This window comes from Dendrobates tinctorius, unplaced genomic scaffold, assembly GCF_039654945.1.
Source record: "Dendrobates tinctorius isolate UK_male_01 unplaced genomic scaffold, ASM3965494v1 ptg000090l, whole genome shotgun sequence".
Classification (NCBI taxonomy): domain Eukaryota; kingdom Metazoa; phylum Chordata; class Amphibia; order Anura; family Dendrobatidae; genus Dendrobates; species Dendrobates tinctorius.
In genome coordinates, this window is record NW_027361758.1 from 8,194,281 (window position 1) to 8,210,000 (window position 15,720).

Below are 15,720 nucleotides of genomic sequence, written 5' to 3' on the forward strand. Positions count from 1 at the left end.
ACAGTTTTCTTTTGTCCTAAATGATGGCCAGACTCCGTGAGATGGTTCTCTAAGAAAATATGGTGTCTTCTCTCTGGGTCCACCACCACTTCCCTTTTCTCTTCATTTTTTGGTCCAACGTAGTAGAGGCAACCACCTGAAGCAACAGAAAGGTACAAAATACACATACAGCACTACATAGCAACTAAATAACGAAGAACAAGCCGTCAGCCGGGCAATTAGCCACAACAGCATCCCATTTATAAATGGTGTTATGCCTCGTTCAGACATACCGGCTATTTTTACAGTGATATCAAAGCATGCTGTATCTCCTTATGAGGTCACTTAAAGTCTTTCAATTGTAAAATTCAGAAGCAAAAGAATAATCCAGAAACCAAGGAATGATCAAAGTGAATAGCGCCATCCAGAGTCCCTCCCTTGTATCACACTGCACAGTATAACATTACGGGGCACTCAGCCATAGTATCAGAATGTATATAAGGGTAGGTGCACACGATCAGTAATTACTGCGGGATGACGCTGCGTACTTGTGCAGGGTCCCACCCGCAGCGGCCAGATGTTACAGCATAGTGGATGGGATCTTAAGAAATCCCATGTTCACTCTGCGTCCACAGACGCCAACAGAGACGGACATGCAGTACATCTCTCCAGACCGCAGCATGGCAATTTCACCCAAACAATCTATTGGACGTGGTGAATCTGCGCGGTTCAGTGAACACAGAGGAGTCACCTGCGTTCTACAGACGGCAGGAGGGTTTTGGACGCAGCGAAGATTCCCTAACAATAGGGAGCTGACTAATTTAGGATGCTTGTCTGAGGTCTGAAGTTCAATAAGGGAATGTGCACACGACATCTAATTTCCGATGGTGGAACTGCTGAGGTTTTCGTGGCAAAGCTGCTTTAGGAAAAAGCCATCGATCCCTTCTAGTGATGAGTGAACATGCTTGGATAACGTGTTATCTGAGTATCTTGGGGGTGCCTGAATAATATGTCCGACTCCCTGCAGCGGGGATTGCCTAACAAACAGGCAATCTCTGCTCGTGTCGCAGCTATCTAACAGCTGCAGCGACTCGAACATATTATTCAAGCACACCCAAGATATTTGGGAAACACCCGATCCAAGCACGTTCGCTCATCACTGTCTTTTCCTAAAGTTGCTTCATTGACAAATTTGCCATCATTTTTTTGCGTTGGCTCTGCTGCCAGTTCCTTTTCTCTGTACTTTCAACCATAAAGGGCAGGAATCTTCCAAAATGATGTCAACCGAAGAATGTGCAGGTTACTTCTTTTAACCACTTCATGGTTTCTGAAGGCTGAACTGGTTAAAGGCAATCTGTCAGTAGGATCAACCCTCCTAACCCGTGTATATGGGCACTGGTATCTGTGATCCAATGTCCGATTCCAAAGAAATCTACATTTTCCTAATATGTAAATGAGCTGTCCTGGACTATGGGCTGGACACTGATCTATATGAGAATCTGCCTCCAGAGATTATGTTTAATAAAAGGGGCATTACCAGTGTGAGACATGTAACTAACACAGGACAAAAGAAATGAACTTTGTCTTCTTACAAAGAGGTTATCAGCTGCAGCTCTCATAACACTGCTGTACTGCAGCCCTCGTCGCTCTGCTGTACTGCAGCCCTCGTCGCTCTGCTGTACTGCAGCCCTCGTCGCTCTGCTGTACTGCAGCCCTCGTCGCTCTGCTGTACTGCAGCCCTCGTCGCTCTGCTGTACTGCAGCCCTGTCTGCCTGTGAGTTGGAAGCTGGAGCTGAGAGGAACCTGCTGATGTGTCAGGTATAATCACACAGCTCTGCAGTGAGTTCAGGAGAGCAGAGTGTAAGGTTATGTGCACACGCTGCGGTTTTGGCTGCAGTGGAACTGCAGCAGTTCTGCAGACAGTGTACAGTAGCATGTTATCCTATGGGATTTACATTCTGCTGTGCACATGCTGCGGATTTTTAACTGCAGAAAAGCTGCGGTTTTGAATCCGCAGAAAGAAATGACATGTCAATTCTTTTCTGCGGATTCTGCTGCGGTTTACCATCTCCTCCATGGTAGAGATGATAAACCGCCGGCCAATCCGCAGCGTGTGCACTTAGCCTTAGTGATCACATGTCTCACACTGGTAGAACACATAAAATAATCCCTGGAGGCAGATTCTCAGACAGACCTATATCTGCCCCCAGAGTCTAGAACAGCTCATTTACATATAAGAAAAAAAAAGGTAGATTTCTCTAGAATAAGAGATCAGATTGCAGATAATAGGAAAAGGTTTGACTGAAAAGAATTAAAAAAAAAAACCCGATGGAGGTTTCTCAGCCTTAGTAATCATTACTAAAAGCCCAACATTGGGATTAGTGTCCGCGCTGTTCCGGTGTGTTCACCGACCTATAGACTTTCATCCGTGACTCAGATCATAATGGACAAGGCTCTGTGATTTTATTTTTGGTGAATATTCAGTCTCCACCCCCCCGGGCCTCGTCATGTGTGGCGCCCCATATAGTAGATTGGGCACCCGTGGGGAGCACATAGGTGACTAGCGGACATCTGCATGAGGCGTAAGGCACGCTACATCATGTCGTCCCTATACCTTTAGGCCGCGGTTATACAAATAAGGCGCGTGACAAAAAAACAGCGCTGAAACCTGCGTGTTGCGATTTTGCTGTAAAAAGACTGTCAGGAGCTTGGTACATAAACCGCACACGGCGACATCTGTGGCTCGCGGAAGGTTACAGGTCACAATGGCAATCGTTAGGCGCGATGTAGTGCGCTGGGACAGAGGTGCCATTGGTCATGTGACTACATAACGCCATCCCGCCAGTGACACAACACACGGCCATGTTCACACTCATGTCGCCTCATTACCTTCTAGGAGAAACTTGCGCGCATATCTCTTCAAGTTCTTCTTCTTCATAGAGCCGAAAGATGCTGGGAAGGATCCATCCGCCAGCAGCCTGTAGATATCCTCCAGCTTGTTAGGACTGGACTCCACCACCTCCTCCGCCACCTGCAGGGGCTCCATACCCGGCACAGAGCCGCCGCCTGCTGCTGCTGCCTGCCTCTGCTACCTGGCCACATAGGGCGGCGGCACAAGGACTGGGAGGCGATGGCGCATGTTTCCGGGGGACCTTATTTACTGGTACACCAGTCTGATAAGGGACCGGGATCAAATTCACAGCCGCTCTCTGAGACGCACGCTGCCTGTGATGTGCGTGTGATCGAACCTCGACGTCAGACTACTTGGAGACGGTCTCTTCTGGTCACGTGTCGCAGCCGGAACTGACTGCGTGCTCCGTAGTGCTGAGTGATGACGGCCGGAGCCGCGTATTCCTGCGCCTGCTTCTACACGGACAACATCTTCCTAGAGGAGCAGCAGCTGCACGTCCGCTTCACCGATGAGCAGCAGTTCTGCAGGGACTATCAGGGGGTACAGGCAGGACTGTTCAGGTTTATTGTAGCTCGTGTAGGCTGCAGTCACATGTTGCATCACCGTCAAAAGTGCGCAGCACGCTACTTTCACACTGGCAGCGCATGATCTGCGCACCCTATGCTAAAGATAGGGTGCGCCGATCGCATGCGTGCAAATGCGAAAGTAGGCGGTGATCCCGGATGGGGCGGGCAGGGAGCCGGATCGGGGCGGGGCTTAACGACGCAGTGCGCAGCGTTATTTTAACGCGAATGTGAAACCAGCCTATGTAAAATTATCAACTCCTGTAGGTTAGCGTGCTCTGATGGTTCATCTGTGCTACTGAGCAATTTATTAGCCATTAACAACTTTTCAATGTCTGTAATGGTGGGATCAAAAAACGATAATCCCACCAACTCTGCATTCAAATACCACAAATGGTTCGAAAATTTGGTCAGGGCTATTTCTGCAATGTTGTTGTCACATTCTTTATAGTCTAACAGACTATGCAAAATACCTAAATCTTAAAATACCTCAATTTGGATTTTTTTCAAACTTTGAGCGACGAGCGGCACGGGTTAACGTCGTTTGATCGAGCTCAAATTTTGGCTATCTCAATATCTGGAAAGGGGAATCGTTTTGTGGGGTCCAGACGAACAAGATTCTGACATTTCCCCCCCCCCCCCCCATATGAGATCCGGTCACCCTAGTGCACATGTTGCGGATTTGGTCCTGCGGATCCGCAGCAGTTTCCATGCGGTTTACAGTAACATGTAAACCTATGGAAAACCAAATCTGCTGTGCACGTGTTTGGGAAAATTCCGCACAGATTTGCGGTTTATTTTCCGCAGCATATTACTACTTTTTTGCGGAACCACAGCTGCAGTGTACATTCCGGGACATACAAATCAATCTCTCATCCGCACTGCCAAACCGCACTAGAAACTGCATCAAATCCGCTGTACACATGCTAGGAATTCACTGGAAAAATGCATGTGTTTTACCCTGCGGTTTCTGCCAAGAGATAAGGATTCTCTGCAGAAAAAGCCGCAGACTAATCCGCAACGTGTGCGCACACCCTAACAGATCACCATACAGTATCATGTTATCAGCAGCACATCTACAGTTTACACCAAATAGTCCTCCATATAGTATAATGTGCCCCATAGTCCTCCATATAATATAATCTGCCCCATAGTCCTCCATATAGTATAATACACTCCTCATAGTTCTCCATATATTAAAATACACTGCTCAGTCCTCCATATAGTATAGTACACTCCTCATAGTTCTCCATATAGTATAATGCACCGCCATAGTCACCCATGCAGTACAATTCACTTCCCATAGCATAATGCACCCCATAGTTCTTCATATAATGTATTCCCCATAGTCCTTGATACAGTATAATGCAACCCACATAAAGTATAATGCAGCCACCCAATAGAGCATAATGCAGTCACCCCAGAGTATAATGCAGCCCCGCCATACAATATAATGTAACCTCCATAGAATATAATGCAGCCCCCCTCTTATAGTATAATGCAGCCACCCCTTGGAGAATAATGCAGCTACCCCTGAGTATAATGCAGCCACTTCACAGAATATAATGTAACCCCCCATAGAATATAATGCAACCCCACCCCCCATATAGTATAATGCAGCCCCTCCATAGAGTATATGGCAACCCCCTCATAGGATATAATGCAGCCCCTTATATAGTATAATGTAGCCCCTCCATAGAATACAATGTAGCCCTCCTCATATAGTATAATGCAGCCCCCATCGAATATAATATAATACAGCCCACCATAGAATATAATGTAGCCCCAAATAGAATATAATACAGCCCACCTCCCCATAGAATATAATGTAGCCCCCCATATTATATAACACAGCCTCCCCCTATAGAATATAATGTAAAATGTACCCCCCATGGTATATAATACAGCAGCATGGTATACACCCTAGCACAGCCTGGTATATAGCCCACCATGGTATACAGGCTGTATACCATGCTGGGCTGTATAATACTGCCCAGCATGGTATAATACAGCCCCCAGCATGGTATAATACAGCCTAACATGGTATATAACCCCCCCAGAATGGTATAATACAGCCCAGCGTGGTATAATACAGCCCAGCATGGTATATAGCCCCCCGCAATGGTATAATACAGCCCAGCATGGTATATAGCCCCCCAGAATGGAATAATACAGCCCAGTATGGTTGTTAGGAACGGCGGAACGCACTAAATAAAAATATAAAGTGCGTTTGCCGCTCGGGGTCCACCGTGCAGTAGGTGAAATAACCGCTGCTAAGTGGTGGCAGGAGCAATATGGCGGAACTGCACACAGGGTTAAACTTCACCCAGGTGCGCAGAGCAATCTCAGTTAAACTCACGGAGATGCCAAAAGTACAAACACAAATAGCCTGTTGTAGTCACAGTAGACAGTAAAAAAACGCACACACGGTATACGGTCACAGGAGTAGCCCAAGACGGCGGCACTACGTCCATCTAGACCTACCGTGTGCGCGGTGTTGCAACTGCGAACGCAAAGGAGGCTGCTACTGCAGCGCGGCGTGGACACTGCCGCTAAACAACAATGCTATGACGCAAGCGCAATGTCGGACGCTAGCAGCTGTGCAAGTTGAAGCAGAGGGGCGCTGATACTAACTCAGTCTCTATTCACATGCCTCATATCAGAGGGAAGGGGTTTCAAATGAGTCAGTCACCAGAATCATGCATCCGTCCTCACACACACAGCAGCAAGTATGTCTATACTAGCGCATGGCGGAACAGCCATGCGCGCCTTTTATAGCAGCCTGGACCTTCTGCACACTTCCAGATCTCTGAGATGGACCAATGAGAACTGGAGCGGGACCTGAGCACATGACTCCCGTCCCATGAGCATGCCCAGTAAGAGGACAGAAGGACTTAGCCTCAGGAGAGATTTGCTGCAAGGCAATCTCCTCTGCAATCTCCTCTGCAGTGGAAAAACAGGAGGAGAGTGCAGAATGTGAGGATCTGGATCCCTGCTGAGTAAACGCAGGAATCCGACTCCTAACAATGGTATATTACAGCCCAGCATGGTATCTAGCCCCCCCAGAATGGTGTAATACAGCCCAACATGGTATAATACAGCCCAGCATGGTATATAGCCCCCCCCAAGAATGTTATAATACAGCCCAGCATGGTATATAGCCCCCCCCAAGAATGTTATAATACAGCCCAGCATGGTATATAGTCCCCCAAAATGGTATAATACAGCCCAGCATGTTATAATACAGCCCAGCATGGTATATAGCCCCCCTAAAATGGTATAATACAGCCCAGCATGGTATATAGCCCCCCAGCATGGTATAATACAGCCCAGTGTTAACATGGGTGGTCAGGAGCCGGAATCTCCAGGAGTGGACCCTCTGGACCGTGACACAGAGGTGCCCCGGGCGAGCTGCCAGGTGGAACCGACCCCTATACAGGGACGGTTAGGAGCAGGCCCAGGGGTTCAAGTACCACGGTAGCCGGTACCGAGGGGGGCGGCTCAGAATGGACTGGAGTAGGAGTGCGGGACTGAAGTGTAGACTGTAAGGCTGGAACGTGGAGAGATGGCTGGAACGGAACAACGGAGGCAGGACTGGAGTAGGATGGAACAGGAACACAGGACTGGAGTAGGACTGTAGGAATGTGGATAGCTGGATGGAGCAGGAACACCGGAGGCATGACTGGAGTAGGATGGAACAGGAACAGGACTGGAGTAGGACTGTAGGAAAGCGGATAGCTGGATGGAGCAGGAACACCGGAGGCAGGACTGGAGTAGCATGGAACAGGAACATGACTGGAGTAGGACTGTAGGAACGCTGGAACAGAGAGGGAACAGGAACGCTGGAGCAGGATGGAGAAGACTGCAGGGAACACGGAAGACAGGGCTGCGAGGCTGCTGCAGGAAACACCGAAGACGGAACCGAGAGGCTGCAGAGAGCACAGGAGGATGCAGGGCCCAGTGTGCAAGGTAACCCAACAATCAGGCGCCTCCCTCAGGGGGAAGCGGCCTGATATGGCCCCGTCTGGTCTGCCATTGGTCCAAAGTTGCTTCCGGGTCAGGGCACAGCCGGAGCACAAGAAGCAGAAGGGAGGCGCGGCCTATGGTGCATGCGCATTGCATGCAGGGATGGCGTCGGTCGTGAGCTCGTCAGAGGCGACCGTCGGGTGGAGAGAGGCTGCGGCGTGGGAGCAGAGGCCGGGTGAGTATGACGGAGCGGTGTAACAGTACCCCCTCCCCTAAGCCGCCCTCCCCAGAGATTAGCAAGAAAGCTCTTGAGGATACGGGGAGCATTGATATTCCCCCGAGGCTTCCAAGATCTCTCCTCAGGACCAAAGCCCTTCCAATCAACAAGAAAGAATGTCCTACCTCTAACCCTCTTCATAGAATGTCCTGCACTTCAAAGACATCATCGGCACCCACCAGCTGAGGACCAGGATCAGGCAAGGAATGGAAGCGATTCAGCACCACAGGTTTCAGGAGGGAGACGTGGAAGGTGTTCGGGACCCGGAGCGAAGCAGGCAACCTCAATTTGTAGGCGACTTCGTTGATATGTCCAAGAATTTCAAACGGACCGATGTAGCGTGCTCCTAACTTGTAGGAGGGCAGTTTCAACGGGATGAATTTGGAGGAGAGCCAGACTTTGTCCCCAACACGATACGGTGGAGGATCCAATCTCCTTTTGTCAGCATAATTCTTCATCTGATCAGCAGACCTCTTGAGTGACGTATTGGTCTCTGCCCAAATCTTGGAAAATTCAGAGGACAAGGCGTTGGCCGCGGGTACCTCGGAGGCAGGGGTTATCGGAAGGGGAACACCAGGATGTCTGCCAAAAACAATGAAGAACGGAGACTTGGCCGAGGACTCGCCAGCATTGTTCTTATAAGCGAACTCTGCCCAGGGGAGTAAGTCGACCCAATCGTTCTGGTGGGCGTTGGAGAAATGACGTAGGTACCCCGTCAACGTCTGGTTGGTACGCTCTACCTGTTCGTTGGACTGTGGATGGTAGGCCGAGGAGAAATCGAGGGAAACATTCATGAGCTTACAAAGTGATCACCAGAACTTGGAGGTAAACTGAACCCCTCGGTCAGACACAATGCGTTGAGGTAGTCCATGGAGTCTGAAGATTTGGTGAATGAAAACTTTGGTCAGCTCTGGCGCTGAGGGAAGACCGGACAGAGGGACGATGTAGGCCATCTTGGAAAAACGATCCACCACCACCAGAATGACTGTGCAGCCTGAAGAGCGGGGTAGGTCGGTGATGAAATCCATGGCAATGTTTTCCCAAGGGACCGCAGGGACGGGCAACGGAAGCAAAAAGCCGGACGGAGATCTTCGTGGCACTTTGTTTTTAGCACAGGATGGACAAGCCACAAAGTCGAGTACATCTTGGCGAAGCGTAGGCCACCAGTGGTGACGCGTGATAAGGTCAAGGGTCTTCTTAGTTCCGGCATGGCCAGCCAGTTTGGAGGAGTACCCCATAGGAGGACCTTTCGCTTGAGGTTCTCGGGCACAAGCGTCTTGCCTGGAGGAGGAGTAAGCCAGTTCACTGGAGCCACTGTGATGATCCTAGTGGGATCAATGATATGCGAAGATTCCTCCGTGATTTCGTGTTGCTGGAAGACCCTGGACAGGGTGTCGGCTTTGGTATTCTTGTTGCCAGGACGGAAACGGAGCTCGAAGTCAAATCGGGTAAAAAATAAGGACCATCTGGCCTGACGAGGGTTGAGTCTCTGGGCAGACTGGAGATAGGCCAGATTCTTGTGGTCCGAGAAGATGACAAAGATGGACAGCTCCTTCCAGGAGGTGACGCCATTCCTCCAAGGCCAACTTGATGGCCAGGAGTTCCCGGTCGCCGATCGAGTAGTTACACTCGGATGGAGAAAAGGCCTTCGAGAAGAAGCCACAAGGGTGCAGGCGACCGGAGGCGGTTCTCTGGGACAATACTGCCCCGGCACTTGTCGAGGAAGCGTCCACCTCGAGTACAAGGGTCGATTGCTCTCAGGGCGAAGCAGGACCAGAGCTGTGGAGAAAACCCCTTTTAGGGTCAGAAAGGCCTCTTCCGCCTCAGGAGTCCAATCTTTGGGGGTAGTCCCTTTACGGGTGAGAGCAGAAATTGGTCTTGTGATCGCGGAGAAGTGAGAGACAAATTGCTGAAAATAATTGGCGAATCCGAGAAATCGTTGTATCGCCTTTACTCCGACGGGGCGAGGCCATTTGAGAATGACAGACAACTTCTCGGGGTCCATCCTTAGACCAACGTCGGAGATAATGTATCCCAGAAACGGCAGAGAGGTCTGTTTGAAGAGACATTTCTCGATCTTCGCATACAGGCGGTTCTCCCGAAGACGCTGTAACACCAGGCGGACACTCTTTCTGTGGGACGAGAGGTCCGGCGAGAAGACGAGGATGTCGTCTAAGTACACGACCACACAGGAGTACAAGAGAGCCCGGAAGATCTCATTGACGAACTCTTGAAACACCGCAGGAGCAGAGACCAAAGGGCATAACCAGGAACTCGTAATGGTCGTCTCGAGTGTTGAAAGCGGTCTTGCACTTGTCACCTGCACGGATACGGACCAGATTATAGGCTCCTCTGAGGTCCAGCTTGGAGAAGACCCGAGCCCCTCTGAGACGGCCAAACAGCTCTGGAATGAGTGGAAGAGGGTACCTGTTCTTGATGGTAATTTCATTCAAGGCAAGCCCCTATAATCAATGCACGGCTGTAGAGTTCCGTCCTTTTTGACGAAGAAGAACCCAGCTCCCGCGGGCGAAGAGGATTTCCGTATAAAGCCTTTGGCGAGGTTCTCTCGGACGTACTCGGACATGGCGGTGGTCTCTGCGGGAGAAAGAGGGTAGATTCTGCCCCTTGCAGGGGTTGAACCAGGAACAAGTTCAATTGGGCAGTCAAACGGCCAGTGTGGAGGAAGGACCTCCGCTACCTTCTTATCAAAAACATCGGCGTAGGAGCTGGAGGAAGGTCTGGAGGTGACCGAGGAGCTACCGCCAGGCGGACAGGAGTCAGACAGAGAGCTTGGCACGGGTGCCCCCAGCGGAGAAGCTCCCCAGAAGACCAGTCGAGAACAGGCTGATGAGTCCTTAACCATGGAAGACCGAGTAGAATGGCGTGGGAGAGCTTAGGCAAAACGTAAAAGGCGATCTTCTCTCTTGCAACTCCACCTCTTCAGTGACCAAGGTGACGGTCACCTGTAGCAGTTTGTCATCCACTGTGGCAATCCGGATAGGGTTAGATAGAGTAACCATGGGAATTTGGTATTTGTCCACCTCTTCAGGCCGAATGAAGTTACCTGCCGAGCCCAAATCCACGTAGGCCACCTCGGACCCACGTCTCTTCACTGAAACCAAAAGCACAGAAATCGTAAGAGGTTGAGAGGGATCATCATCACCTAGGGAGGCCTCTCTTACCTGACCTAGGTGAAGTAGTTTCCCTGTCTCTTAGGACAGGAGCAGATATAGTGTAAAGAATCACCGCAATAGAGGCACAGGCCCTGTGCCCGTCTCTCTCTCTGACGCAACTCTGCCAACTTGAGGCGATCTATCTGCATGGATTCGGCCGGGGAGGGAGGAGAGGACCCGGCCGAACGGAGGCCGGCAGAACCGGTGAAAAGGGGAACTGGCCTGGTGGACCTCCTGTTTCTCGCTGTCTCCCGAGCGCGCTCCTGGAAGCGTAGGTCAATGCGGGTAGCCAGGGAGATAAGGTCCTCTAGGGTGGACGGGGTATCTCGACCTGCGAGTTCATCCTTTATTCTGCCTGAAAGACCGCGCCAGAACGCTCCTACCAAAGCCGCGTTATTCCAGCCGAGCTCGGAGGAGATAGTGCGAATAGCGTACTGCCCGACCGTGAGAGAACCCTGGTGTAAGTTAAAGAGTGACTCAGTGAGAGAGGCTAACCGTCCCGGCTCATCGAAGACTCTGCGAAAAGTATCCAGGAAAACTGGGAGACTTGAGACTACAGGGTCGTCACATTCCCAGAGGGGATTCAACCAGGACAGGGTCTCTCCCTCCAAATGGGACTTAATAAAGACTGCTTTGGCCTGGTCAGAGGGATATTGCTGCGGCAACCATTCAAAGTGGAGGCTACACTGATCTAAGAACCCCCTACAGAGCTTGGGAACACAAGAACAGGACTGGAGTAGGACTGTAGGAACGCTGGAACAGAGCAGGAACACTGGAGCAGGACAGAGAAGACTGCAGGGAACACGGAAGACAGGGCTGCGAGGCTGCTGCAGGAAACACTGAGGACGGAACCGAGAGGCACAGGAGGAAGCAGGGCCCAGTGTGCAAGGTAACACAACGATCAGGCGCCTCCCTCAGGTGGAAGCGGCCTGATATGGCCCCATCTGTTCTGCCATTGGTCCGAAGGTGCTTCCAGGTCAGGGCACAGCAGGAGGGAGGCGCGGCCTATGGCGCATGCGCATTGCATGCAGGGATGACGTCGGCCGTGAGCTCGTCAGAGGCGACCGCCATGGCCGTCGGGTGAAGAGAGGCTGCGGCGTGGGAGCGGAGGCCGGGTGAGTATGACAGAGCGGTGTAACACCCAGCATGGTATAATACAGCCCAGCATGGTATATAGCCCCCCAGAATGGTATAATACAGCCCAGCACTGTATAATACAGCCCAGCATGGTATATAGCCCCCCCCCCCAGAATGGTATAATACAGCCCAGCATGGTATACAGCCCCCCCCCCAGAATGGTATAATACAGCCCAGCACGGTATAATACAGCCCAGCATGATATATAGCCCCCCCGAATGGTATACTACAGCCCAGCATGGTATATAGCCCCCCCAGAATGGTATAATACAGCTCAGCATGGTATATAGCCCCCCCAGAATGGTATAATACAGCTCAGCATGGTATAATGCAGCCCAGAATGGTATATAGCCCCCCCCAGCATGGTATAATACAGCCCAGCATGGTATAATACAGCCCAGCATGGTATAATACAGCCCAGCATGGTATATAGCCCCCCCCAGCATGGTATGATACAGCCGAGCATGGTGTAATACAGCCCAGCATGGTATATAGTCCCCCCAGAATGGTATAATACAGCTCAGCATGGTATAATACAGCCCAGCATGGTATATAGCCCCCTCAGAATGGTATAATACAGCCCAGCATGGTATACAGCCCTCCAGAATGGTGTAATACAGCCCAGCATGGTATATAGCCTCCCCAGAAAGGTATAATACAGCTCAGCATGGTATAATACAGCCCAGCATGGTATATAGCCCCCCAGAATGGTAAAAAACAGCCCAGCATGGTATATCGCCCCCCCAGAATGGTATAATACAGCCCAGCATGGTATATAGCCCCCCCAGAATGGTGTAATACAGCCCAGCATGGTATATAGCCCCCCCAGCATGGTATGATACAGCCCAGCATGGTATATAGCCCCCCCCAGCATGGTATGATACAGCTGAGCATGGTATATAGTCCCCCCAGAGTGGCCCCACAGTCCAGTACTCACACTGATTTAAAAAACAAAAAAAAACAAAACACTCCTCACCTTCTCCTTGTGCCTGCGCTGCTGGCTGCTCCTGTCTCCTCCTGCTCTGTCTGGCACACAGTGAGTGCGCTGACGTCATCGCGCCCCTGCTGTGTCAGAGGCAGAGCGGGGAAAGATGGTAGAGGGAGCGTCAGCTGTCTCTCTCCTCCATCATTGCCTCCTTCAATGCGGCGGTAGTGGCGGGAGTCGGCGCTGGGGGGCAGGCGGTCCCCACTGCCTCACAGGGGCCCCATAGCGGCTGTGTGATGTGCCGCTGGCTGGGGGCCCCTGGAGGAGCGGGGGCCCTAGGCAGCTGCCTTGTCTGCCTGCCCCTAACGCCGGCCCTGATGGGGGGTTAGGCTGGTTTCACATTAGCGCTTTTGTGCGCAGCGCATCGGGCGCACCAGTGCGCATGCGCACTGCGCACCTATATTTTACATGATGTGCGCATGGTCTTGCGCATATTTGCGCTTTCGTGCGCATGCGTTTTTTTGTCTTTTGCGCCAGGCGCGTCAGACGCAACATGTTGCATTTTTGGTTCCGCCCTGTCTCGTTAAAACAACGCATGCGCACGGAATGCGCACGGAATGCGCAAAAACACCACATTGGAGCCTATGGGAGCGCAATACTTGCGCATGGTCTTGCGTTTTTATGCGCATGCGTTTTTTACATAAACATGACTGAAATTTGGTCTAGACAGTAAAAAAAAAAAATTGAACCAAGGTGATAAAATGGTGTGGGCACTGGGATTCCACAATACTTTAAGGATTGCTCACTAGTGGACACACAGCACAAGCTGCACCAATGTAAGTATGAAAAACCTAATGTCTGGCTGAAATTTCAATACATTTCTATGTACTTATGTCTCTTTTTTTTTTTTATTGCAGCATGTCTTCATCTGGTGAAGAATATGTCCCCGGGACAGGGCAAGAGGCAGAAGAAGTGAGTACTATGCTTCCGTATGGATTTGAAAAAATAAACACATGTGATTAATTTTTTTGGTTTAATTTTCAGAGCTCATCCTCCATCACGCCACCACCACCGGAGGAACGGCAGGAGCAGCAAGGCCAAGTGCGGGCGGGTAGACGTGATGTAAGTACAGATGGACTGTTTTTTTTTTTTTTTTACTTATTTTCTAGTCTGGTTTTTTTTTTTTTTTTTTTTTTTTTTGGTATTTTTTAGTTTGTTTTTTTTAAATTTTCATGGTTGTTTTTTTCGATGTTTGTTGTTTTTTTTCCATTTATTTCCATTTAAAACAAATAATTTTTTCATGGATTGTTTATCAATATCTAGGGCTCAAAGTGTGTATGTGTGTGTGTGTGTGTTTGTGTGTGTGTGTGTATGTTTGTTTGTTTGGGTATATGGGCACGGGACTATGGGATGGAGGATATATATGATGGGTATATGGGCACGGGATAGAGGATATGTATGATGGTATATGGGCACGGGACTATGGGATGGCGAACATGTATCATGTGTATATGGGCACAGGCATATGAGATGGCGAATATGTATGATGGGTATATGGGCACAGGACTATGGGATGGAGGATATGTATGATGGAATATGGGCACGGGACTATGGGATGGAGGATATATATGATGGGTATATGGGCATGGGATGGAGGATATGTATGATGGTATATGGGCACGGGACTATGGGATGGCGAACATGTATCATGTGTATATGGGCACAGGCATATGAGATGGCGAATATGTATGATGGGTATATGGGCACAGGACTATGGGATGGAGGATATGTATGATGGAATATGGGCACGGGACTATGGGATGGAGGATATATATGATGGGTATATGGGCATGGGATGGAGGATATGTATGATGGTATATGGGCACGGGACTATGGGATGGCGAACATGTATCATGTGTATATGGGCACAGGCATATGAGATGGCGAATATGTATGATGGAATATGGGCACGGGACTATGGGATGGAGGATAATTTTAAATTTATATAACTAACCACAGTTAGTTACTATGCCCGGGCAGCGCCGGGCTCTTCAGCTAGTTATCGATATTTTTTTTTTTAAAATCTTTCAAAGATTAATGTTTGTCTTTCTTTTCTAGGCTCCACAGCGGGAGGAGGACCTCGCCCTGGACAACGACGAGCTCATCCGTCTAGTCCAGGAGCGAGTCCCGTTGTGGGACACCCGTCACCAACTGCACTCGGACAACGTGGTGATCCGGCGGCTCTGGAACGAGGTGGCCGCATCGCTGATGGATGGCTGGGACAACGCCTCTCCCCGGGTCCGCAAGGATTTTCGTAAGTATTTAAATGCAGTGTGATGCAGCAGTGATCTTGGCCGGGATCACCCAACTGTGTGTGATGCTATTAACTCCATGGAGTTTCTATCATCACACACAGTTGGATGATCACAGCCTCCAGTGCATAGTCTTACTTTTTTTCTTTTTTTTTTTTTTTCCATCACAGTGAACAAAGTCAGAACCCGTTGGCGCTCGATGAAGGACCGCTTCAACAGGGATATCCGTCAGGAGAATAAGGTTCGCAGTGGTGCTGCGGCAAGGACCGGCACGAAGTACCGATACCATCGTGCCTTGGCATTTTTAAGACCGGTCCTTGCCTCCCGAACGTAAGTATTTTCTAGTTGTATTGTGTTTTATTCTGTGCTTTTCTATTCCACAGGAGTTGGCGATTGTTAATTTATGGTAGTAATTTCTTTCTTTTCTTTTCACAGCACCTGGAGCAGCACCCTGCAACCTGGTCCCGAAGCGGTCCT

At 50.0% G+C, this 15,720-nt stretch overlaps 1 protein-coding gene across 3 annotated transcripts in view; it reads left to right on the plus strand.

Moving 5' to 3' along the window:
* The first annotated feature begins 3,292 nt into the window (after window positions 1-3,292).
* The window catches only part of OGFOD2 (2-oxoglutarate and iron dependent oxygenase domain containing 2), a 52,235-nt gene continuing 39,807 nt past the window's right edge, over window positions 3,293-15,720 (plus strand). The window contains exons 1-2 of one of the 3 annotated variants that reach the window (XM_073586056.1): window positions 13,680-13,903; window positions 13,976-14,053. In XM_073586056.1, the coding sequence (XP_073442157.1) occupies window positions 13,823-13,903; window positions 13,976-14,053 (159 nt within the window). In that variant the 5' untranslated portion in view covers window positions 13,680-13,822. Of the gene's footprint in view, window positions 3,437-13,679; window positions 13,904-13,975; window positions 14,054-15,720 lie in introns of those variants that run through there. The other 2 variants (XM_073586058.1, XM_073586057.1) reach the window with 2 other exon arrangements.